The sequence below is a fragment of the Oncorhynchus mykiss genome, chromosome 13, assembly GCF_057628025.1.
Source record: "Oncorhynchus mykiss isolate SJ-2025 chromosome 13, ASM5762802v1, whole genome shotgun sequence".
Classification (NCBI taxonomy): domain Eukaryota; kingdom Metazoa; phylum Chordata; class Actinopteri; order Salmoniformes; family Salmonidae; genus Oncorhynchus; species Oncorhynchus mykiss.
The window spans coordinates 84,047,350-84,073,870 of NC_143034.1; the positions used below are offsets into that span (position 1 = coordinate 84,047,350).

General features: G+C 42.6%; 1 protein-coding gene across 9 annotated transcripts in view; it reads left to right on the top strand.

The window, feature by feature from the left end:
• caskin1 (CASK interacting protein 1) overlaps window positions 1-26,521 on the top strand; it is a 137,197-nt gene that overhangs the window by 71,968 nt on the left and 38,708 nt on the right. For 5 of the 9 annotated variants that reach the window (XM_090194515.1, XM_090194513.1, XM_090194511.1 and 2 more), the window contains exons 10-11: window positions 3,957-4,074; window positions 16,468-16,716. In XM_090194515.1, coding sequence (XP_090050641.1) covers window positions 3,957-4,074; window positions 16,468-16,716 — 367 coding nt within the window. The remainder of the gene's footprint in view (window positions 1-3,956; window positions 4,075-16,467; window positions 16,717-26,521) is intronic. The other 4 variants (XM_090194519.1, XM_090194517.1, XM_090194516.1 and 1 more) reach the window with 1 other exon arrangement.

Genomic DNA, 26,521 nt, shown 5'->3' on the forward strand with positions numbered 1-26,521 from the left:
TTATATTCTACTCTATTGTACTCTATTCTTCTGTTCTCTGTTTATTATATTCTACTCTATTCTACTCTATTCTTCTGTTCTCTGTTTATTATATTCTACTCTATTCTACTGTTCTCTGTTTATTATATTCTACTCTATTCTTCCGTTCTCTGTTTATTATATTCTACTCTATTCTTCTGTTCTCTGTTTATTATATTCTACTCTATTGTACTCTATTCTTCTGTTCTCTGTTTATTATATTCTACTCTATTGTACTCTATTCTTCTGTTCTCTGTTTATTATATTCTACTCTATTCTACTCTATTCTTCTGTTCTCTGTTTATTATATTCTACTCTATTCTACTGTTCTCTGTTTATTATATTCTACTCTATTCTTCCGTTCTCTGTTTATTATATTCTACTCTATTCTACTGTTCTCTGTTTATTATATTCTACTCTATTGTACTCTATTCTTCTGTTCTCTGTTTATTATATTCTACTCTATTCTTCTGTTCTCTGTTTATTATATTCTACTCTATTCTTCTGTTCTCTGTTTATTATATTCTACTCTATTGTACTCTATTCTTCTGTCCTCTGTTTATTATATTCTACTCTATTCTACTCTATTCTTCTGTTCTCTGTTTATTATATTCTACTCTATTCTTCTGTTCTCTGTTTATTATATTCTACTCTATTCTACTCTATTCTTCTGTTCTCTGTTTATTATATTCTACTCTATTCTACTCTATTCTTCTGTTCTCTGTTTATTATATTCTACTCTATTCTTCTGTTCTCTGTTTATTATATTCTACTCTATTCTTCTGTTCTCTGTTTATTATATTCTACTCTATTGTACTCTATTCTTCTGTTCTCTGTTTATTATATTCTACTCTATTCTACTCTATTCTTCTGTTCTCTGTTTATTATATTCTACTCTATTCTTCTGTTCTCTGTTTATTATATTCTACTCTATTCTACTCTATTCTTCTGTTCTCTGTTTATTATATTCTACTCTATTCTACTCTATTCTTCTGTTCTCTGTTTATTATATTCTACTCTATTCTACTGTTCTCTGTTTATTATATTCTACTCTATTCTACTCTATTCTTCTGTTCTCTGTTTATTATATTCTACTCTATTCTTCTGTTCTCTGTTTATTATATTCTACTCTATTCTTCTGTTCTCTGTTTATTATATTCTACTATATTCTTCTGTTCTCTGTTTATTATATTCTACTCTATTCTACTCTATTCTTCCGTTCTCTGTTTATTATATTCTACTCTATTGTATTCTATTCTTCCGTTCTCTGTTTATTATATTCTACTCTATTCTACTCTATTCTTCTGTTCTCTGTTTATTATATTCTACTCTATTCTACTCTATTCTTCCGTTCTCTGTTTATTATATTCTACTCTATTGTATTCTATTCTTCCGTTCTCTGTTTATTATATTCTACTCTATTCTTCTGTTCTCTGTTTATTATATTCTACTCTATTCTACTCTATTCTTCCGTTCTCTGTTTATTATATTCTACTCTATTCTACTGTTCTCTGTTTATTATATTCTACTCTATTGTACTCTATTCTTCTGTTCTCTGTTTATTATATTCTACTATATTCTACTGTTCTCTGTTTATTATATTCTACTCTATTCTACTCTATTCTTCTGTTCTCTGTTTATTATATTCTACTCTATTCTACTCTATTCTTCCGTTCTCTGTTTATTATATTCTACTCTATTGTATTCTATTCTTCTGTTCTCTGTTTATTATATTCTACTATATTCTTCTGTTCTCTGTTTATTATATTCTACTCTATTCTACTCTATTCTTCTGTTCTCTGTTTATTATATTCTACTCTATTCTACTGTTCTCTGTTTATTATATTCTACTCTATTCTACTGTTCTTTGTTTATTATATTCTACTCTATTGTACTCTATTCTTCTGTTCTCTGTTTATTATATTCTACTCTATTCTACTCTATTCTTCCGTTCTCTGTTTATTATATTCTACTCTATTGTATTCTATTCTTCTGTTCTCTGTTTATTATATTCTACTATATTCTTCTGTTCTCTGTTTATTATATTCTACTCTATTCTACTCTATTCTTCTGTTCTCTGTTTATTATATTCTACTCTATTCTACTGTTCTCTGTTTATTATATTCTACTCTATTCTACTGTTCTCTGTTTATTATATTCTACTCTATTGTACTCTATTCTTCTGTTCTCTGTTTATTATATTCTACTCTATTCTTCTGTTCTCTGTTTATTATATTCTACTCTATTCTACTGTTCTCTGTTTATTATATTCTACTCTATTGTACTCTATTCTTCTGTTCTCTGTTTATTATATTCTACTCTATTCTACTCTATTCTACTGTTCTCTGTTTATTATATTCTACTCTATTGTACTCTATTCTTCTGTTCTCTGTTTATTATATTCTACTCTATTCTACTCTATTCTTCTGTTCTCTGTTTATTATTTCTACTCTATTCTACTCTATTCTTCCGTTCTCTGTTTATTATATTCTACTCTATTCTTCTGTTCTCTGTTTATTATATTCTACTCTATTCTTCTGTTCTCTGTTTATTATATTCTACTATATTGTACTCTATTCTTCTGTTCTCTGTTTATTATATTCTACTCTATTCTTCTGTTCTCTGTTTATTATATTCTACTCTATTCTTCTGTTCTCTGTTTATTATATTCTACTCTATTGTACTCTATTCTTCTGTTCTCTGTTTATTATATTCTACTCTATTGTACTCTATTCTACTGTTCTCTGTTTATTATATTCTACTCTATTGTACTCTATTCTACTGTTCTCTGTTTATTATATTCTACTCTATTCTACTCTATTCTTCTGTTCTCTGTTTATTATATTCTACTCTATTGTACTCTATTCTACTGTTCTCTGTTTATTATATTCTACTCTATTGTACTCTATTCTACTGTTCTCTGTTTATTATATTCTACTCTATTCTACTCTATTCTTCTGTTCTCTGTTTATTATATTCTACTCTATTGTACTCTATTCTTCTGTTCTCTGTTTATTATATTCTACTCTATTCTTCTGTTCTCTGTTTATTATATTCTACTCTATTCTACTCTATTCTACTGTTCTCTGTTTATTATATTCTACCCTATTCTACTGTTCTCTGTTTATTATATTCTACTCTATTGTACTCTATTCTTCTGTTCTCTGTTTATTATATTCTACTCTATTCTACTCTATTCTTCTGTTCTCTGTTTATTATTTCTACTCTATTCTACTCTATTCTTCCGTTCTCTGTTTATTATATTCTACTCTATTCTTCTGTTCTCTGTTTATTATATTCTACTTTATTCTTCTGTTCTCTGTTTATTATATTCTACTCTATTGTACTCTATTCTTCTGTTCTCTGTTTATTATATTCTACTCTGTTGTACTCTATTCTTCCGTTCTCTGTTTATTATATTCTACTCTATTCTTCTGTTCTCTGTTTATTATATTCTACTCTATTGTACTCTATTCTTCTGTTCTCTGTTTATTATATTCTACTCTATTCTACTGTTCTCTGTTTATTATATTCTACTCTATTCTACTCTATTCTTCTGTTCTCTGTTTATTATATTCTACTCTATTCTTCTGTTCTCTGTTTATTATATTCTACTCTATTCTTCTGTTCTCTGTTTATTATATTCTACTCTATTCTACTCTATTCTACTGTTCTCTGTTTATTATATTCTACTCTATTGTACTCTATTGTTCCGTTCTCTGTTTATTATATTCTACTCTATTGTACTCTATTGTTCCGTTCTCTGTTTATTATATTCTACTCTATTGTATTCTATTCTTCTGTTCTCTGTTTATTATATTCTACTATATTCTTCTGTTCTCTGTTTATTATATTCTACTCTATTCTACTCTATTCTTCCGTTCTCTGTTTATTATATTCTACTCTGCTACGTTGAATTTCTTTGTTTTCTCTGGCAGGTTCTCGAGCAGCATGTTGACGGGCGCTGGAAGGGCTGTATCCATGACAACCGTACAGGAAATGACCGCGTGGGCTACTTCCCTTCTACAATAGTGGAGGTCATCAACAAGAGAACAGGTGTGTGTTTGTGCGTGTTCTTTTGGGTTCTCGGGAATTATCCTTTAACCTGCAGTACATCCCTGTTAGAGTCTAACCTGTAGTACAGCCCTGTTAGAGTCTAACCTGTAGTACAGCCCTGTTAGAGTCTAACCTGTAGTACATCCCTGTTAGAGTCTAACCTGCAGTACAGCCCTGTTAGAGTCTAACCTGTAGTACATCCCTGTTAGAGTCTAACCTGCAGTACAGCCCTGTTAGAGTCTAACCTGCAGTACATCCCTGTTAGAGTCTAACCTGCAGTACAGCCCTGTTAGAGTCTAACCTGCAGTACAGCCCTGTTAGTCTAACCTGCAGTACAGCCCTGTTAGAGTCTAACCTGCAGTACAGCCCTGTTAGAGTCTAACCTGTAGTACATCCCTGTTAGAGTCTAACCTGCAGTACAGCCCTGTTAGAGTCTAACCTGCAGTACAGCCCTGTTAGAGTCTAACCTGCAGTACAGCCCTGTTAGAGTCTAACCTGCAGTACAGCCCTGTTAGAGTCTAGTAGAGGGAGCTAAGCTACCAGTCTGATACAGCTCTATCTATCAACCAGCCTGCATTGTCTACTGCTGACTGGACTGTGTGACTAGGTGCTGTTCCACGACTGAACCAGTAGAGGGAGCTAAGCTACCAGTCTGATACAGCTCTATCTATCAACCAGCCTGCATTGTCTACTGCTGACTGGACTGTGTGACTAGGTGCTGTTCCACGACTGAACCAGTAGAGGGAGCTAAGCTACCAGTCTGATACAGCTCTATCTATCAACCAGCCTGCATTGTCTACTGCTGACTGGACTGTGTGACTAGGTGCTGTTCCACGACTGAACCAGTAGAGGGAGCTAAGCTACCAGTCTGATACAGCTCTATCTATCAACCAGCCTGCATTGTCTACTGCTGACTGGACTGTGTGACTAGGTGCTGTTCCACGACTGAACCAGTAGAGGGAGCTAAGCTACCAGTCTGATACAGCTCTATCTATCAACCAGCCTGCATTGTCTACTGCTGACTGGACTGTGTGACTAGGTGCTGTTCCACGACTGAACCAGTAGAGGGAGCTAAGCTACCAGTCTGATACAGCTCTATCTATCAACCAGCCTGCATTGTCTACTGCTGACTGGACTGTGTGACTAGGTGCTGTTCCACGACTGAACCAGTAGAGGGAGCTAAGCTACCAGTCTGATACAGCTCTATCTATCAACCAGCCTGCATTGTCTACTGCTGACTGGACTGTGTGACTAGGTGCTGTTCCACGACTGAACCAGTAGAGGGAGCTAAGCTACCAGTCTGATACAGCTCTATCTATCAACCAGCCTGCATTGTCTACTGCTGACTGGACTGTGTGACTAGGTGCTGTTCCACGACTGAACCAGTAGAGGGAGCTAAGCTACCAGTCTGATACAGCTCTATCTATCAACCAGCCTGCATTGTCTACTGCTGACTGGACTGTGTGACTAGGTGCTGTTCCACGACTGAACCAGTAGAGGGAGCTAAGCTACCAGTCTGATACAGCTCTATCTATCAACCAGCCTGCATTGTCTACTGCTGACTGGACTGTGTGACTAGGTGCTGTTCCACGACTGAACCAGTAGAGGGAGCTAAGCTACCAGTCTGATACAGCTCTATCTATCAACCAGCCTGCATTGTCTACTGCTGACTGGACTGTGTGACTAGGTGCTGTTCCACGACTGAACCAGTAGAGGGAGCTAAGCTACCAGTCTGATACAGCTCTATCTATCAACCAGCCTGCATTGTCTACTGCTGACTGGACTGTGTGACTAGGTGCTGTTCCACGACTGAACCAGTAGAGGGAGCTAAGCTACCAGTCTGATACAGCTCTATCTATCAACCAGCCTGCATTGTCTACTGCTGACTGGACTGTGTGACTAGGTGCTGTTCCACGACTGAACCAGTAGAGGGAGCTAAGCTACCAGTCTGATACAGCTCTATCTATCAACCAGCCTGCATTGTCTACTGCTGACTGGACTGTGTGACTAGGTGCTGTTCCACGACTGAACCAGTAGAGGGAGCTAAGCTACCAGTCTGATACAGCTCTATCTATCAACCAGCCTGCATTGTCTACTGCTGACTGGACTGTGTGACTAGGTGCTGTTCCACGACTGAACCAGTAGAGGGAGCTAAGCTACCAGTCTGATACAGCTCTATCTATCAACCAGCCTGCATTGTCTACTGCTGACTGGACTGTGTGACTAGGTGCTGTTCCACGACTGAACCAGTAGAGGGAGCTAAGCTACCAGTCTTATACAGCTCTATCTATCAACCAGCCTGCATTGTCTACTGCTGACTGGACTGTGTGACTAGGTGCTGTTCCACGACTGAACCAGTAGAGGGAGCTAAGCTACCAGTCTGATACAGCTCTATCTATCAACCAGCCTGCATTGTCTACTGCTGACTGGACTGTGTGACTAGGTGCTGTTCCACGACTGAACCAGTAGAGGGAGCTAAGCTACCAGTCTGATATTTTTTTATTTTTTTATTTCACCTTTATTTAACCAGGTAGGCTAGTTGAGAACACCTTTATTTAACCAGGTAGGCTAGTTGAGAACACCTTTATTTAACCAGGTAGGCTAGTTGAGAACACCTTTATTTAACCAGGTAGGCCAGTTGAGAACACCTTTATTTAACCAGGTAGGCTAGTTGAGAACACCTTTATTTAACCAGGTAGGCTAGTTGAGAACACCTTTATTTAACCAGGTAGGCTAGTTGAGAACACCTTTATTTAACCAGGTAGGCCAGTTGAGAACACCTTCATTTAACCAGGTAGGCCAGTTGAGAACACCTTTATTTAACCAGGTAGGCTAGTTGAGAACACCTTTATTTACCCAGGTAGGCTAGTTGAGAACACCTTCATTTAACCAGGTAGGCCAGTTGAGAACACCTTTATTTAACCAGGTAGGCTAGTTGAGAACACCTTTATTTAACCAGGTAGGCTAGTTGAGAACACCTTTATTTAACCAGGTAGGCTAGTTGAGAACACCTTTATTTAACCAGGTAGGCTAGTTGAGAACACCTTTATTTAACCAGGTAGGCTAGTTGAGAACACCTTTATTTAACCAGGTAGGCTAGTTGAGAACACCTTTATTTAACCAGGTAGGCTAGTTGAGAACACCTTTATTTAACCAGGTAGGCTAGTTGAGAACACCTTTATTTACCCAGGTAGGCTGGTTGAGAACACCTTTATTTAACCAGGTAGGCTAGTTGAGAACACCTTCATTTAACCAGGTAGGCTAGTTGAGAACAAGTTCTTATTTGCAACTGCGACCTGGTCAAGATAAAGCATAGCAGTATGAGCAGACAACACAGAGTTACACATGGAATAAACAATTAACAAGTCAATAACACAGTAGAAAAAAAAGAGAGTCTATATACATTGTGTGCAAAAGGCATGAGGAGGTAGGTGAATAATTAAAATTTAGCAGATTAACACTGGAGTGATAAATGATCAGATGGTTATGTGCAGGTAGAGATACTGGTGTGCAAAAGAGCAGAAAAGTAAATAAATATAAACAGTATGGGGATGAGGTAGGTAAAAATGGGTGGGCTATTTACCGATAGACTATGTACAGCTGCAGCGATCGGTTAGCTGCTCAGATAGCAGATGTTTGAAGTTGGTGAGGGAGATAAAAGTCTCCAACTTCAGCGATTTTTGCAATTCATTCCAGTCGCAGGCAGCAGAGAACTGGAACGAAAGGCGGCCAAATGAGGTGTTGGCTTTAGGGATGATCAGTGAGATACACCTGCTGGAGCGCGTGCTACTGGTGGGTGTTGCCATCGTGACCAGTGAACTGAGATAAGGCGGAGCTTTACCTAGCATGGACTTGTAGATGACCTGGAGCCAGTGGGTCTGGTGACGAATATGTAGCGAGGGCCAGCCGACTAGAGCATACAGGTCGCAGTGGTGGGTGGTATAAGGGGCTTTGGTGACAAAACGGATGGCACAGTGATAGACTGCATCCAGTTTGCTGAGTAGAGTATTGGAAGCTATTTTGTAGATGACATCGCCAAAGTCGAGGATCGGTAGGATAGTCAGTTTTTCTAGGGTAAGTTTGGCGGCGTGAGTGAAGGAGGCTTTGTTTCGGAATAGAAAGCCGATTCTAGATTTGATTTTAGATTGGAGATGTTTGATATGAGTTTGGAAGGAGAGTTTACAGTCTAGCCAGACACCTAGGTACTTATAGATGTCCACATATTCTAGGTCGGAACCATCCAGGGTGGTGATGCTAGTCAGGCGAGCGGGTGCAGGCAGCGAACGGTTGAAAAGCATGCATTTGGTTTTACTAGCGTTTAAGAGCAGTTGGAGGCCACGGAAGGAGTGCTGTATGGCATTGAAGCTCGTTTGGAGGTTAGATAGCACAGTGTCCAAGGACGGGCCGGAAGTATATAGAATGGTGTCGTCTGCGTAGAGGTGGATCAGGGAATCGCCCGCAGCAAGAGCAACATCATTAATATATACAGAGAAAAGAGTCGGCCCGAGAATTGAACCCTGTGGCACCCCCATAGAGACTGCCAGAGGACCGGACAGCATGCCCTCCGATTTGACACACTGAACTCTGTCTGCAAAGTAGTTGGTGAACCAGGCAAGGCAGTCATCAGAAAAACCAAGGCTACTGAGTCTGCCGATAAGAATATGGTGATTGACAGAGTCGAAAGCCTTGGCCAGGTCGATGAAGACGGCTGCACAGTAATGTCTCTTATCGATGGCGGTTATGATGTTGTTTAGTACCTTAAGCGTGGCTAGATTGCACAGCGGAGAATGTACGGTCGGATTCGAGATGGTCAGTGACCTGTTTGTTGACTTGGCTTTCAAAGACCTTAGATAGGCAGGGCAGGATGGATATAGGTCTGTAACAGTTTGGGTCCAGGGTGTCTCCCCCTTTGAAGAGGGGGATGACTGCGGCAGCTTTCCAATCCTTGGGGATCTCAGACGATATGAAAGAGAGGTTGAACAGGCTGGTAATAGGGGTTGCGACAATGGCGGCGGATAGTTTCAGAAATAGAGGGTCCAGATTGTCAAGCCCAGCTGATTTGTACGGGTCCAGGTTTTGCAGCTCTTTCAGAACATCTGCTATCTGGATTTGGGTAAAGGAGAACCTGGAGAGGTTTGGGCGAGTAGCTGCGGGGGGGGCGGAGCTGTTGACCGAGGTTGGAGTAGCCAGGTGGAAGGCATGGCCAGCCGCTGAGAAATGCTTGTTGAAGTTTTCGATAATCATGGATTTATCGGTGGTGACAATGTTTCCTAGCCTCAGTGCAGTGGGCAGCTGGGAGGAGGTGCTCTTGTTCTCCATGGACTTCACAGTGTCCCATAACTTTTTGGAGTTGGAGCTACAGGATGCAAACTTCTGCCTGAAGAAGCTGGCCTTAGCTTTCCTGACTGACTGCGTGTATTGGTTCCGGACTTCCCTGAACAGTTGCATATCGCGGGGACTATTCGATGTTAGTGCAGTCCGCCACAGGATGTTTTTGTGCTGGTCGAGGGCAGTCAGGTCTGGGGTGAACCAAGGGCTGTATCTGTTCTTAGTTCTGCATTTTTTGAACGGAGCATGCTTATCTAAAATGGTGAGGAAGTTACTTTTATAGAATGACCAGGCATCCTCAACTGACGGGATGAGGTCAATATCCTTCCAGGATACCCGGGCCAGGTCGATTAGAAAGGCCTGCCCACAGAAGTGTTTTAGGGAGCGTTAGACAGTGATGAGGGTTGGTCGTTTGACTGCGGATCCGTAGCGGATAAAGGCAATGATACAGCTCTAGTGGTATCTAGTGGTGTCATATCTATATCTAGTGGTGTCATATTTACATCTAGTGGCGTCATATCTACACCTAGTGGTGTCATATCTAGTGGTGTCAAATCTATACCTAATGGTGTCATATCTATATCTAGTGGTGTCATATCTACACCTAGTGGTGTCATATCTACACCTAGTGGTGTCATATCTACACCTAGTAGTGTCATATCTACACCTAGTGGTGTCATATCTACACCTAGTGGTGTCATATCTATATCTAGTGGTGTCATATCTATATCTAGTGGTGTCATATCTACACCTAGTGGTGTCATATCTATACCTAGTGGTGTCATATCTATATCTAGTGGTGTCATATCTACACCTAGTGGTGTCATATCTGCAGGTAGTGGTGTCATATCTGCAGGTAGTGGTGTCATATCTATATCTAGTGGTGTCATATCTATATCTAGTGGTGTCATATCTACACCTAGTGGTGTCATATCTACACCTAGTGGTGTCATATCTATATCTAGTGGTGTCATATCTACACCTAGTGGTGTCATATCTATATCTAGTGGTGTCATATCTACACCTAGTGGTGTCATATCTATATCTAGTGGTGTCATATCTACACCTAGTGGTGTCATATCTACACCTAGTGGTGTCATATCTGCAGGTAGTGGTGTCATATCTATATCTAGTGGTGTCATATCTATATCTAGTGGTGTCATATCTACACCTAGTGGTGTCATATCTATACCTAGTGGTGTCATAACTATATCCAGTGGTGTCATATCTACACCTAGTGGTGTCATATCTGCAGGTAGTGGTGTCATATCTATATCTAGTGGTGTCATATCTACACCTAGTGGTGTCATATCTATACCTAGTGGTGTCATATCTATATCTAGTGGTGTCATATCTATATCTAGTGGTGTCATATCTATATCTAGTGGTGTCATATCTACACCTAGTGGTGTCATATCTATACCTAGTGGTGTCATATCTATATCTAGTGGTGTCATATCTACACCTAGTGGTGTCATATCTGCAGGTAGTGGTGTCATATCTGCAGGTAGTGGTGTCATATATATATATCTAGTGGTGTCATATCTACACCTAGTGGTGTCATATCTACACCTAGTGGTGTCATATATGTACCTAGTGGTGTCATATATGTACCTAGTGGTGTCATATCTATATCTAGTGGTGTCATATCTATATCTAGTGGTGTCATATCTATATCTAGTGGTGTCATATCTATATCTAGTGGTGTCATATCTATATCTAGTGGTGTCATATCTACACCTAGTGGTGTTATATCTGCAGGTAGTGGTGTCATATCTGCAGGTAGTGGTGTCATATATATATATATCTAGTGGTGTCATATCTACACCTAGTGGTGTCATATCTACACCTAGTGGTGTCATATCTATATCTAGTGGTGTCATATATGTACCTAGTGGTGTCATATATGTACCTAGTGGTGTCATATATGTACCTAGTGGTGTCATATCTATACCTAGTGGTGTCATATATATATCTAGTGGTGTCTTATCTATATCTAGTGGTGTCTTATCTATATCTAGTGGTGTCATATCTATACATAGTGGTGTGATATATATGTATCTAGTGGTGTCATATCTATATCTAGTGGTGTCTTATCTGCAGGTAGTGGTGTCATATCTATATCTAGTGGTGTCATATCTATACCTAGTGGTGTCATATCTACACCTAGTGGTGTCATATATATATATATCTAGTGGTGTCATATCTACACCTAGTGGTGTCATATCTACACCTAGTGGTGTCATATATGTACCTAGTGGTGTCATATATGTACCTAGTGGTGTCATATCTATATCTAGTGGTGTCATATCTATATCTAGTGGTGTCATATCTACACCTAGTGGTGTCATATCTATATCTAGTGGTGTCTTATCTGCAGGTAGTGGTGTCATATCTATATCTAGTGGTGTCATATCTACACCTAGTGGTGTCATTCATATCTGCAGGTAGTGGTGTCATATCTATATCTAGTGGTGTCATATCTACACCTAGTGGTGTCATATCTATATCTAGTGGTGTCATATCTACACCTAGTGGTGTCATATCTGCAGGTAGTGGTGTCATATCTATATCTAGTGGTGTCATTCATATCTGCAGGTAGTGGTGTCATATCTATATCTAGTGGTGTCATATCTATATCTAGTGGTGTCATATCTATATCTAGTGGTGTCATATCTACACCTAGTGGTGTCATATCTATATCTAGTGGTGTCATATATGTACCTAGTGGTGTCATATCTATATCTAGTGGTGTCATATCTACACCTAGTGGTGTCATATCTATACCTAGTGGTGTCTTATCTGCAGGTAGTGGTGTCATTCATATCTGCAGGTAGTGGTGTCATATCTATATCTAGTGGTGTCATATCTATACCTAGTGGTGTCTTATCTGCAGGTAGTGGTGTCATTCATATCTGCAGGTAGTGGTGTCATATCTATATCTAGTGGTGTCATATCTATACCTAGTGGTGTCATATCTACACCTAGTGGTGTCATATCTATATCTAGTGGTGTCATATCTATATCTAGTGGTGTAATTTCTATATCTAGTGGTGTCATATTTATATCTAGTGGTGTCATATCTATATCTAGTGGTGTAATTTCTATATCTAGTGGTGTCATATCTATACCTAGTGGTGTCATATCTATATCTAGTGGTGTCATATCTATATCTAGTGGTGTCATATCTATATCTAGTGGTGTCATATCTATATCTAGTGGTGTCATATCTATATCTAGTGGTGTCATATCTACACCTAGTGGTGTCATATCTATATCTAGTGGTGTCTTATCTGCAGGTAGTGGTGTCATTCATATCTGCAGGTAGTGGTGTCATATCTATATCTAGTGGTGTCATATCTATACCTAGTGGTGTCATATCTACACCTAGTGGTGTCATATCTATATCTAGTGGTGTCATATCTATATCTAGTGGTGTCATATCTACACCTAGTGGTGTCATATCTATATCTAGTGGTGTCTTATCTGCAGGTAGTGGTGTCATTCATATCTGCAGGTAGTGGTGTCATATCTATATCTAGTGGTGTCATATCTATATCTAGTGGTGTCATATTTATATCTAGTGGTGTCATATGTATTTCTAGTGGTGTCATACAGTGCCTTGCGAAAGTATTCGGCCCCCTTGAACTTTGCGACCTTTTGCCACATTTCAGGCTTCAAACATAAAGATATAAAACTGCACGCCCAATTTTTCAGTTTTTGATTTGTTAAAAAAGTTTGAAATATCCAATAAATGTCGTTCCACTTCATGATTGTGTCCCACTTGTTGTTGATTCTTCACAAAAAAATACAGTTTTATATCTTTATGTTTGAAGTCTGAAATGTGGCAAAAGGTCGCAAAGTTCAAGGGGGCCAAATACTTTCGCAAGGCACTGTATCTAGTGGTGTCATATCTATACCTTGGGGGGTCTGTACCTTGGGGGGTCTGTATCTTGGGGGGTCTGTACCCTGGGGGGGTCTGTACCTTGGGGGGTCTGTACCCTGGGGGGTCTGTACCCTGGGGGTCTGTACCTTGGGGGGTCTGTACCCTGGGGGGTCTGTACCTTGGGGGGTCTGTACCCTGGGGGGTCTGTACCTTGGGGGGTCTGTACCCTGGGGGGTCTGTACCTTGGGGGTCTGTACCTTGGGGGGTCTGTACCCTGGGGGGTCTGTACCTTGGGGGGTCTGTACCCTGGGGGGTCTGTACCTTGGGGGGTCTGTCTGTCTGTCTGTTTTTTTCATGTTTGTCTGTTTTGTTTCACATCGGCTGTTTGGCTGTTTCTCCCAACATCCTTTCTCTAATTTCTTCTTCTCTCTCTACAAGCACAACTTCTCACTCTTGTCCTTCCTGTCGGTTGTTTCTCTACTGCTGATATGAACACAGCTGACCCTCTGTCATGATACCATACATCTACCGTGCAGCTGACCCTCTGTCATGATACCAACTACCTTACAGCTGACCCTCTGTCACGATACCAACTACCTTACAGCTGACCCTCTGTCACGATACCAACTACCTTACAACTGACCCTCTGTCATGATACCAAACAACCCTACAGCTGACCCTCTGTCACGATACCAACTACCTTACAGCTGACCCTCTGTCACGATACCAACTACCTTACCTTCTGTCATGATACCAACACCTTACAGCTGACCCTCTGTCACGATACCAGCTACCTTACAGCTGACCCTCTGTCACAATGCCAACTACCTTACAGCTGACCCTCTGTCACGATACCAACTACCTTCCAGCTGACCCTCTGTCACGATACCAATTACCTTACAGCTGACCCTCTGTCACGATGCCAACTACCTTACAGCTGACCCTCTGTCACGATACCAACTACCTTCCAGCTGACCCTCTGTCACGATACCAACTACCTTCCAGCTGACCCTCTGTCACGATACCAACTACCTTACAGCTGACCCTCTGTCACGATACCAACTACCTTCCAGCTGACCCTCTGTCACGATACCAATTACCTTACAGCTGACACTCTGTCACGATGCCAACTACCTTACAGCTGACCCTCTGTCACGATATCAACTACCTTCCAGCTGACCCTCTGTCACGATACCAACTACCTTCCAGCTGACCCTCTGTCACGATACCAACTACCTTACAGCTGACCCTCTGTCACGATACCAATTACCTTACAGCTGACCCTCTGTCACGATGCCAACTACCTTACAGCTGACCCTCTGTCATGTACCAACTACCTTACAACTGACCCTCTGTCATGATACCAACTACCTTACAGCTGACCCTCTGTCATGATACCAACTACCTTACAGCTGACCCTCTGTTATGATACCAACTACCTTACAGCTGACCCTCTGTCATGATACCAACTACCTTACAGCTGACCCTCTGTCATGATACCAACTACCTTACAGCTGACCGTCTGTCACGATACCAACTACCTTACAGCTGACCGTCTGTCACGATACCAACTACCTTACAGCTGACCCTCTGTCACAATACCAACTACCTTCCAGCTGACCCTCTGTCATGATACCAACTACCTTACAGCTGACCCTCTGTGTGTGTGTGTGTGTGTGTGTGTGTGTGTGTGTGTTCCACTGATCGTTGAATCATCGGTCTTCCCAAAGCATAAAGTGAGCATGAAGTGAGTCATACCAGATGCTCAGTTCCACACACACACACACACACACACACACACACACACACACACACACACACACACACACACACACACACACACACACACACACACACGCGCACACACACGCACACACACACAGTTCCACTAATACACACACACCCAGAGTACATAGTGTACGTAAGGCAGCTGTGTTCAGAGGGAGTTCACAGTTACATTCTCTCCTCTCCTCTCCTCTCCTCTCCTCTCCTCTCCTCTTCTCTTCTCCCTTCCTCTCCTCTCCTATCCTATCTTCTCCTCTCCTCTCCTCTCTCCTCCTTCCACCCCTCTCCTCTCCTCCTTCCATCCCTCTCCTCTCCTCCTTCCATCCCTCTCCTCTCCTCCTTCCATCCCTCTCCTCTCCTCCTTCCGTCCTTCTCCTCTCCTCCTTCCATCCTTCTCCTCTCCTCCTTCCATCCCCTCCGTCCATCCTTCTCCTCTCCTCTCCTCTCCTCTCCTCTCCTCTCCTCCTTCCATCCCTCTCCTCTCCTCCTTCCGTCCTTCTCCTCTCCTCCGTCCATCCTTCTCCTCTCCTCCTTCCATCCCCTCCGTCCATCCTTCTCCTCTCCTCTCCTCTCCTCTCCTCTCCTCTCCTCTTTCCATCCTTCTCCTCTCCTCCTTCCATCCTTTTCCTTTCCTATCCTCTCCTCCCTCCATTCCTCTCTTCCTTCCATTCCTCTCCTCCTTCTATCCTTCACCTCTTCTCTCCTCTCCTATCCTCTCTTCCTTCCATTCCTCTCCTCCTTCTATCCTTCACCTCTTCTCTCCTCTCCTATCCTCTCCTCCCTCCATTCCTCTCTTCCTTCCATTCCTCTCCTCCTTCTATCCTTCACCTCTTCTCTCCTCTCCTATCCTCTCTTCCTTCCATTCCTCTCCTCCTTCTATCCTTCACCTCTTCTCTCCTCTCCTATCCTCTCTTCCTTCCATTCCTCTTCTCCTTCTATCCTTCACCTCTTCTCTCCTCTCCTATCGTCTCCTCCCTCCATTCTTCTCCTCCCTCCATTCCTCTCCTCTCTCCTTCCACCCTTCTCCTCTTCTCTCCTATCCTCTCCTCTCCTCCTCTCCTCCCTCCATTCCTCTCCTCTCTCCTTCCACCCTTCTCCTCTTCTCTCCTATCCTCTCCTCTCCTGCCTCCATTCCTCTCCTCTCTCCTTCCACCCTTCTCCTCTTCTCTCCTCTCTCCATCCTAGTCACAGTCGTCTCTATTCCCTCCGTCCGTCTCCTCCCTCCATCTCTCTCTTTGTTCATCTCTCTAACATGTTACCTTGTCGATTGATTTGTGATTTAAGGTTTTTCATTGGTTTAATTCAATTTGATTTCTCTTACAATTTTTTTGTTTTTGTTGTTGTTTGTTTTTGTTTGTTTGTTGTCGTGTCATCGTCACGGTGATCGTATCTAGGTTTGCCGAGCACAGTCATTAACACCCAACAGTTTCAAAAGATACAGCTCGTTCCCACGCCGACGGTCGCCCCCGCCATCTCAGCGGTCGTCAACGGCAACGAAACCACGTTCCATCAGTTCCATATCCTGCCTCCTCCGCCTCCTCCACCTCCACATACCCATCAACCACTGCTTCCACTATTCACTTCCTTTGGCTATAACAGGTCGCCCGTGACGACCCCGGGGGACTCACCCCCCACCCCCCCAGGTACACGCCCCCCTCATACATTATTATTATATTATTTTATGTTATTATTATTATTATTATTATTATTATTATTATCCCCAAAGCTTTAAGGGGTGATGATTACCTATCCATGATCTAATATCTGATTGGCTCACCCACTCTCACCTCTCTGAGAGCTCTTTCTGGTGAGGTCATCCCTTGAGGTTTTCGGTAAACAGTTGTTTATATCCAGGTTAAAGTTGTGGTCTATGTCATCTGTTACAGCTTATAGTTGTGGTCTATGTCATCTGTTACAGCTTAAAGTTGTGGTCTATGTCATCTGTTACAGCTTATAGTTGTGGTCTATGTCATCTGTTACAGCTTAAAGTTGTGGTCTATGTCATCTGTTACAGCTTAAAGTTGTGGTCTATGTCATCTGTTACAGCTTATAGTTGTGGTCTATGTCATCTGTTACAGTTTAAAGTTGTGGTCTATGTCATCTGTTACAGCTTAAAGTTGTGGTCTATGTCATCTGTTACAGTTTAAGTCGTTTTTTCTGTTGTTGCTGTTGTCACCCAATCCATTTAAAACAAGGGTTACAGTGTAGTGTTGCTGTTGAACAAGGGTTATAGTGTAGTGTTGCTGTTGAACAAGGGTAACTGGGGTGTTGCTGTTGAACAAGGGTTACAGTGTAATGATGCTGTTGAACAAGGGTTACAGTGTAGTGTTGCTGTTAAACAAGGGTTATAGTGGGGTGTTGCTGTTAAACAAGGGTTACAGTGTAGTGGTGTGTTGCTGTTGAACAAGGGTTACAGTGTAGTGTTGCTGTTGAACAAGGGTTATAGTGTGGTGTTTCTGTTGAACAAGGGTTACAGTCTGGTGTTGCTATTGAACAAGGGTTATAGTGTAGTGTTGCTGTTGAACAAGGGTTATAGTGTAGTGTTGCTGTTGAACAAGGGTTACAGTGTAGTGTTGCTGTTGAACAAGGGTTATAGTGTAGTGTTGCTGTTGAACAAGGGTTTAGTGTAGTGTTGCTGTTGAACAAGGGTTTAGTGTAGTGTTGCTGTTGAACAAGGGTTATAGTGGGGTGTTGCTGTTAAACAAGGGTTACAGTGTAGTGTTGTGTTGCTGTTGAACAAGGGTTACAGTGTAGTGTAGTGTTGCTGTTGAACAAGGGTTATAGTGTAGTGTTGCTGTTGAACAAGGGTTATAGTGTAGTGTTGCTGTTGAACAAGGTTATAGTGGGGTGTTGCTGTTGAACAAGGGTTACAGTGTAGTGATGCTGTTGAACAAGGGTTACAGTGTAGTGCTGCTGTTGAACAAGGGTTATAGTGGGATGTTGCTGTTGAACAAGGGTTACAGTGTAATGATGCTGTTGAACAAGGGTTACAGTCTGTTGTAGTGTTGCTGTTGAACAAGGGTTATAGTGTGGTGTTGCTGTTAAACAAGGGTTACAGTGTAGTGTTGTGTTGCTGTTGAACAAGGGTTACAGTGTAGTGTTGCTGTTGAACAAGGGTTACAGTGTGGTGTTGCTGTTGAACAAGGGTTATAGTGTGGTGTTGCTGTTAAACAAGGGTTACAGTGTAGTGTTGTGTTGCTGTTAAACAAGGGTTACAGTGTAGTGTTGCTGTTGAACAAGGGTTATAGTGGGGTGTTGCTGTTGAACAAGGGTTACAGTGTAGTGTTGCTGTTGAACAAGAGTCACAGTGTAGTGTTGCTGTTGAACAAGGGTTACAGTCTGGTGTAGTGTTGCTGTTGAACAAGGGTTACAGTGTAATGATGCTGTTGAACAAGGGTTACAGTCTGGTGTAGTGTTGCTGTTGAACAAGGGTTATAGTGGGGTGTAGCTGTTGAACAAGGGTCACAGTGTAGTGTAGTGCTGCTGTTGAACAAGGGTTACAGTGTGGTGTTGCTGTTGAACAAGGGTTACAGTGTAGTGTTGCTGTTGAACAAGGGTTGTAGTGTAGTGATGCTGTTGAACAAGGGTTATATTGTAGTGATGCTGTTGAACAAGGGTTACAGTGGGGTGTTGCTGTTGAACAAGGGTTACAGTGTAGTGTTACTGTTGAACAAGGTTATAGTGTAGTGTTGCTGTTGAACAAGGGTTATAGTGGGGTGTTGCTGTTGAACAAGGATTACAGTGTTGTGTTGCTGTTGAACAAGGGTTATAGTGTAGTGTTGCTGTTGAACAAGGGTTATAGTGGGGTGTTGCTGTTGAACAAGGGTTACAGTGTGGTTTTGTGTTGCTGTTGAACAAGGGTTATAGTGTAGTGATGCTGTTGAACAAGGGTTATAGTGTAGTGTTGCTGTTCAACAAGGGTTATAGTGTTGTGCTGCTGTTGAACAAGGGTTACAGTGTAGTGTTGCTGTTGAACAAGGGTTACAGTGGGGTGTTGCTGTTGAACAAGGGTTACAGTGTGGTGTTGCTGCTTAACAAGGGATATAGTGGGGTGTTGCTGTTGAACAAGGGTTATAGTGGGGTGATGCTGTTGAACAAGGGTTATAGTGTAGTGATGCTGTTGAACAAGGGTTACAGTGTAGTGTTGCTGTTGCTGTTGAACAAGGGTTACAGTCTAGTGTTGTGTTGCTGTTGAACAAGGGTTATAGTGGGGTGTTGCTTTTGAACAAGTGTTATAGTGTGGTGTTGCTGTTGAACAAGGGTTACAGTGTAGTGTTGCTGTTGAACAAGGGTTACAGTGTAGTGTTGCTGTTGAACAAGAGTTACAGTGGGGTGTTGCTGTTGAACAAGGGTTACAGTGGGGTGTTGCTGTTGAACAAGGGTTACAGTGTAGTGTTGCTGTTGAACAAGGGTTATAGTGGGGTGTTGCTGTTGAACAAGGGTTACAGTCTGGTGTTGCTGTTGAACAAGGTTTACAGTGTAGTGTTGCTGCTGAACAAGGATTACAGTGTAGTGTTGCTGTTGAACAAGGGTTATAGTGGGGTGTTGCTGTTGAACAAGGGTTACAGTGTAGTGTTGCTGTTGAACAAGGGTTATAGTGGGGTGTTGCTGTTGAACAAGGGTTACAGTGTAGTGTTGCTGCTGAACAAGGGTTACAGTGTAGTGTTGCTGTTGAACAAGGGTTACAGTGTAGTGTTGCTGCTGAACAAGGGTTACAGTGTAGTGTTGCTGTTGAACAAGGGTTACAGTGGGGTGTTGCTGTTGAACAAGGGTTACAGTGTAGTGTTGCTGTTGAACAAGGGTTATAGTGGGGTGTTGCTGTTGAACAAGGGTTATAGTTGGGGTGTTGCTGTTGAACATGGGTTACAGTCTGGTGTTGCTGTTGAACAAGGGTTACAGTGTAGTGTTGCTGCTGAACAAGGATTACAGTGTAGTGTTGCTGTTGAACAAGGGTTACAGTGTAGTGTTGCTGTTGAACAAGGGTTATAGTGGGGTGTTGCTGTTGAACAAGGATTACAGTGTTGTGTTGCTGTTGAACAAGGGTTATAGTGTAGTGTTGTTGTTGAACAAGGGTTATAGTGGGGTGTTGCTGTTGAACAAGGGTTACAGTGTGGTTTTGTGTTGCTGTTGAACAAGGGTTATAGTGTAGTGATGCTGTTGAACAAGGGTTATAGTGTAGTGTTGCTGTTCAACAAGGGTTATAGTGTTGTGCTGCTGTTGAACAAGGGTTACAGTGTAGTGTTGCTGTTGAACAAGGGTTACAGTGGGGTGTTGCTGTTGAACAAGGGTTACAGTGTGGTGTTGCTGCTTAACAAGGGATATAGTGGGGTGTTGCTGTTGAACAAGGGTTATAGTGGGGTGATGCTGTTGAACAAGGGTTATAGTGTAGTGATGCTGTTGAACAAGGGTTACAGTGTAGTGTTGCTGTTGCTGTTGAACAAGGGTTACAGTCTAGTGTTGTGTTGCTGTTGAACAAGGGTTATAGTGGGGTGTTGCTTTTGAACAAGTGTTATAGTGTGGTGTTGCTGTTGAACAAGGGTTACAGTGTAGTGTTGCTGTTGAACAAGGGTTACAGTGTAGTGTTGCTGTTGAACAAGAGTTACAGTGGGGTGTTGCTGTTGAACAAGGGTTACAGTGGGGTGTTGCTGTTGAACAAGGGTTACAGTGTAGTGTTGCTGTTGAACAAGGGTTATAGTGGGGTGTTGCTGTTGAACAAGGGTTACAGTCTGGTGTTGCTGTTGAACAAGGTTTACAGTGTAGTGTTGCTGCTGAACAAGGATTACAGTGTAGTGTTGCTGTTGAACAAGGGTTATAGTGGGGTGTTGCTGTTGAACAAGGGTTACAGTGTAGTGTTGCTGTTGAACAAGGGTTATAGTGGGGTGTTGCTGTTGAACATGGGTTACAGTCTGGTGTTGCTGTTGAACAAGGGTTACAGTGTGGTGTTGCTGCTTAACAAGGGATATAGTGGGGTGTTGCTGTTGAACAAGGGTTATAGTGGGGTGTTGCTGTTGAACAAGGTTACAGTGTAGTGTTGCTGTTGAACAAGGTTATAGTGGGGTGTTGCTGTTGAACAAGGGTTACAGTGTAGTGTTGCTGCTGAACAAGGATTACAGTGTAGTGTTGCTGTTGAACAAGGGTTATAGTGGGGTGTTGCTGTTGAACAAGGGTTACAGTGTAGTGTTGCTGTTGAACAAGGGTTATAGTGGGGTGTTGCTGTTGAACATGGGTTACAGTCTGGTGTTGCTGTTGAACAAGTGTTACAGTGTAGTGTTGCTGCTGAACAAGGGTTACAGTGTAGTGTTGCTGTTGAACAAGGGTTATAGTGGGGTGTTGCTGTTGAACAAGGTTACAGTGTAGTGTTGCTGTTGAACAAGGGTTATAGTGGGGTGTTGCTGTTGAACAAGGTTACAGTGTAGTGTTGCTGTTGAACAAGGGTTACAGTCTGGTGTTGCTGTTGAACAAGAGTTACAGTGGGGTGTTGCTGTTGAACAAGGGTTACAGTGGGGTGTTGCTGTTGAACAAGGGTTACAGTGGGGTGTTGCTGTTGAACAAGGGTTACAGTGTAGTGTTGCTGTTGAACAAGGGTTATAGTGGGGTGTTGCTGTTGAACAAGGGTTACAGTCTGGTGTTGCTGTTGAACAAGGGTTACAGTGTAGTGTTGCTGTTGAACAAGGGTTATAGTGGGGTGTTGCTGTTGAACAAGGGTTATAGTGGGGTGTTGCTGTTGAACAAGGTTACAGTGTAGTGTTGCTGTTGAACAAGGGTTATAGTGGGGTGTTGCTGTTGAACAAGGTTACAGTGTAGTGTTGCTGTTGAACAAGGTTACAGTGTAGTGTTGCTGTTGAACAAGGGTTATAGTGGGGTGTTGCTGTTGAACAAGGGTCACAGTGTAGTGTTGCTGTTGAACAAGGGTTATAGTGTAGTGTTGCTGTTGAACAAGGGTTATAGTGGGGTGTTGCTGTTGAACAAGGGTCACAGTGTAGTGTTGCTGTTGAACAAGGGTTATAGTGTGGTGTTGCTGTTGAACAAGGTTACAGTGTAGTGTTGCTGTTGAACAAGGGTTATAGTGGGGTGTTGCTGTTGAACAAGGATTACAGTGTAGTGCTGCTGTTGAACAAGAGTTACAGTGGGGTGTTGCTGTTGAACAAGGGTTACAGTGGGGTGTTGCTGTTGAACAAGGGTTACAGTGTAGTGTTGCTGTTGAACAAGGGTTATAGTGGGGTGTTGCTGTTGAACAAGGGTTACAGTCTGGTGTTGCTGTTGAACAAGGGTTACAGTGTAGTGTTGCTGCTGAACAAGAGTTACAGTGGGGTGTTGCTGTTGAACAAGGGTTACAGTGTAGTGTTGCTGTTGAACAAGGGTTATAGTGGGGTGTTGCTGTTGAACATGGGTTACAGTCTGGTGTTGCTGTTGAACAAGTGTTACAGTGTAGTGTTGCTGCTGAACAAGGGTTATAGTGGGGTGTTGCTGTTGAACAAGGTTACAGTGTAGTGTTGCTGTTGAACAAGGGTTATAGTGGGGTGTTGCTGTTGAACAAGGTTACAGTGTAGTGTTGCTGTTGAACAAGGGTTATAGTGGGGTGTTGCTGTTGAACAAGGTTACAGTGTAGTGTTGCTGTTGAACAAGGTTACAGTGTAGTGTTGCTGTTGAACAAGGGTTATAGTGGGGTGTTGCTGTTGAACAAGGGTCACAGTGTAGTGTTGCTGTTGAACAAGGGTTATAGTGTAGTGTTGCTGTTGAACAAGGGTTATAGTGGGGTGTTGCTGTTGAACAAGGGTCACAGTGTAGTGTTGCTGTTGAACAAGGTTACAGTGTAGTGTTGCTGTTGAACAAGGGTTATAGTGGGGTGTTGCTGTTGAACAAGGGTCACAGTGTAGTGTTGCTGTTGAACAAGGGTTATAGTGTGGTGTTGCTGTTGAACAAGGTTACAGTGTAGTGTTGCTGTTGAACAAGGGTTATAGTGGGGTGTTGCTGTTGAACAAGGATTACAGTGTAGTGTTGCTGTTGAACAAGGGTTATAGTGGGGTGTTGCTGTTGAACAAGGGTCACAGTGTAGTGTTGCTGTTGAACAAGGGTTATAGTGTGGTGTTGCTGTTGAACAAGGTTACAGTGTAGTGTTGCTGTTGAACAAGGGTTATAGTGGGGTGTTGCTGTTGAACAAGGATTACAGTGTAGTGTTGCTGTTGAACAAGGGTTATAGTGTGGTGTTGCTGTTGAACAAGGTTACAGTGTAGTGTTGCTGTTGAACAAGGGTTATAGTGGGGTGTTGCTGTTGAACAAGGTTACAGTGTAGTGTTGCTGTTGAACAAGGGTTATAGTGGGGTGTTGCTGTTGAACAAGGATTACATTGTAGTGTTGCTGTTGAACAAGGGTTATAGTGGGGTGTTGCTGTTGAACAAGGATTACAGTGTAGTGTTGCTGTTGAACAAGGGTTATTGTGGGGTGTTGCTGTTGAACAAGGGTCACAGTGTAGTGTTGCTGTTGAACAAGGGTTATAGTGGGGTGTTGCTGTTGAACAAGGTTACAGTGTAGTGTTGCTGTTGAACAAGGGTTATAGTGGGGTGTTGCTGTTGAACAAGGATTACAGTGTAGTGTTGCTGTTGAACAAGGGTTATAGTGTGGTGTTGCTGTTGAACAAGGTTACAGTGGGGTGTTGCTGTTGAACAAGGGTTATAGTGGGGTGTTGCTGTTGAACAAGGTTACAGTGTAGTGATGCTGTTGAACAAGGGTTATAGTGTGGTGTTGCTGTTGAACAAGGGTTATAGTGTGGTGTTGCTGTTGAACAAGGGTTATAGTGTGGTGTTGCTGTTGAACAAGGGTTATAGTGGGGTGTTGCTGTTGAACAAGTGTTACAGTGTAGTGCTGCTGTTGAACAAGGGTTATAGTGTAGTGTTGCTGTTGAACAAGGGTTACAGTGTTGTGTTGCTGTTGAACAAGGGTTACAGTGTGGTGTTGTGTTGAATTGTGGTGTAGCTTGTGTTGTGGTCTTCCGTAGCTTGTATTGTGGTCTTCCGTAGCTTGTGTTGTGGTCTTCCGTAGCTTCCTGTTTCGCTGAGGGTTTAATAATGAGGTAACAGACATGTCAAATCCATTTCACATCCATCGCCATGGCAAAATCACCATGGCGAAAGGCCCTTGGATTGGAACCAAGCCATTTGAGACAAAAATAGAGCTCTTTGGCCACACACACCAGGGGTGGGATTGGCATTGAAAGAGCCATGCATATTAAACACTATGCAGAAAAGTACCTCATACCTACTGTAAAATATATTTTCATGATATGGGGGATGTTTTGATTCCACTGATCCTGGGGCCCTTGTTAAGGGTCAACGGCACCATGAACTCAAAATCAGCCCAAGAACTCTGGTTGCCTCATCCAGGAGGCTGAAACTTAGCCACGAGTGGATCTTCCAACAAGAAAACAACTATCTAGCCTCCTAGCTCTGTTGTTTGGTTAGCGGTGTTTCAGTAGTACAGCCACCTAGTGCTGTTGTTTGGTTAGCAGTGTTTCAGTTGCACAGCCACCTAGCACTGTTGTTTGGTTAGCAGTGTTTCAGTTGCACAGCCACCTAGCACTGTTGTTTGGTTAGCGGTGTTTCTGTAGCACAGCCACCTAGCACTGTTGTTTGGTTAGCGGTGTTTCAGTTGAGTCCCTGTTCTACTGTAATCCTCTCCTCCAGTCTCTAAAGGCCTTGAGTCCATGTTCTACTGTAATCCTCTCCTCCAGTCTCTAAAGGCCTTGAGTCTCTGTTCTACCGTAATCCTCTCCTCCAGTCTCTAAAGGCCTTGAGTCCCTGTTCTACTGTAATCCTCTCCTCCAGTCTCTATGGTTTATAAAGGCCTTGAGTCCCTGTTCTACTGTAATCCTCTCCTCCAGTTTCTAAAGGCCTCAAGTTCCTGTTCTACTGTAACCCTCTCCTCCAGTCTCTAAAGGCCTCGAGTCCCTGTTTTACTATAATCCTCTCCTCCAGTCTCTAAAGGCCTCGAGTCCCTGTTTTACTGTAATCCTCTCCTCCAGTCTCTAAATGCCTCGAGTTCCTGTTCTACTGTAATCCTCTCCTCCAGTCTCTAAAGGCCTTGAGTCCCTGTTCTACTGTAATCCTCTCCTCCAGTCTCTAAAGGCCTTGAGTCCCTGTTCTACTGTAATCCTCTCCTCCAGTCTCTAAAGGCCCGAGTCTCTGTTCTACTGTAATCCTCTCCTCCAGTCTCTAAAGGCCTCGAGTTCCTGTTCTACTGTAACCCTCTCCTCCAGTCTCTAAAGGCCCTTAGTCCTTGTTTTACTGTAATCCTCTAAAGGCCCTGAGTCCCTGTTCTACTGTAACCCTCTCCTCCAGTCTCTAAAGGCCTTGAGTATCTGTTCTACTGTAACCCTCTCCTCCAGTCTCTATGGTTTATAAAGGCCTTGAGTCCCTGTTATACTGCAATCCTCTCCTCCAGTCTCTAAAGGCCTTGAGTCCCTGTTCTACTGTAATCCTCTCCTCCAGGCTCTAAAGGCCTTGAGTCCCTGTTCTACTTTAATCCTCTCCTCCAGTCTCTAAAGGCATTGAGTCTCTGTTCTACTGTAATCCTCTCCTCCAGTCTCTAAAGGCCCTGAGTCCCTGTTTTACTGTAATCCTCTCATCCAGTCTCTAAAGGTCTTGAGTCCCTGTTCTACTGTAATACTCTCCTCCAGTCTCTAAAGGCCTTGAGTCCCTGTTCTACTGTAACCCTCTCCTCCAGTCTCTAAAGGCCTTGAGTCCCTGTTCTACTGTAATCCTCTCCTCCAGTCTCTATGGTTTATAAAGGCCTTGAGTCTCTGTTCTACTGTAATCCTCTCCTCCAGTCTCTAAAGGCATTGAGTCTCTAGGTTCTACTGTAATCCTCTCCTCCAGTCTCTAAAGGCCCTGAGTCCCTGTTCTACTGTAATCCTCTCCTCCAGTCTCTAAAGGCCTTGAGTCCCTGTTCTACTGTAATCCTCTCCTCCAGTCTCTAAAGGCCTTGAGTCTCTGTTCTACTGTAATCCTCTCCTCCAGTCTCTAAAGGCCTTGCGTCTCTGTTCTACTGTATCCTCTCCTCCAGTCTCTAAAGGCCTTGAGTTCCTGTTTTACTGTAATCCTCTCCTCCGGTCTCTAAAGTCCTCGAGTCCCTGTTCTACTGTAATCCTCTCCTCCAGTCTCTAAAGGCCTTGCGTCTCTGTTCTACTGTATCCTCTCCTCCAGTCTCTAAAGTCCTCGAGTCCCTGTTCTACTGTAATCCTCTCCTCCAGTCTCTAAAGGCCTTGCGTCTCTGTTCTACTGTTTCCTCTCCTCCAGTCTCTAAATGCCTTGAGTTCCTGTTCTACTGTAACTCTCTCTCTCCTGATGAACTGCAGCTCATACCTTACCTTACCCTGCATATATCATCATATATCTCTTCATATATTATACATATATATGTATATTTATGTACATTCTGACACATATATATATA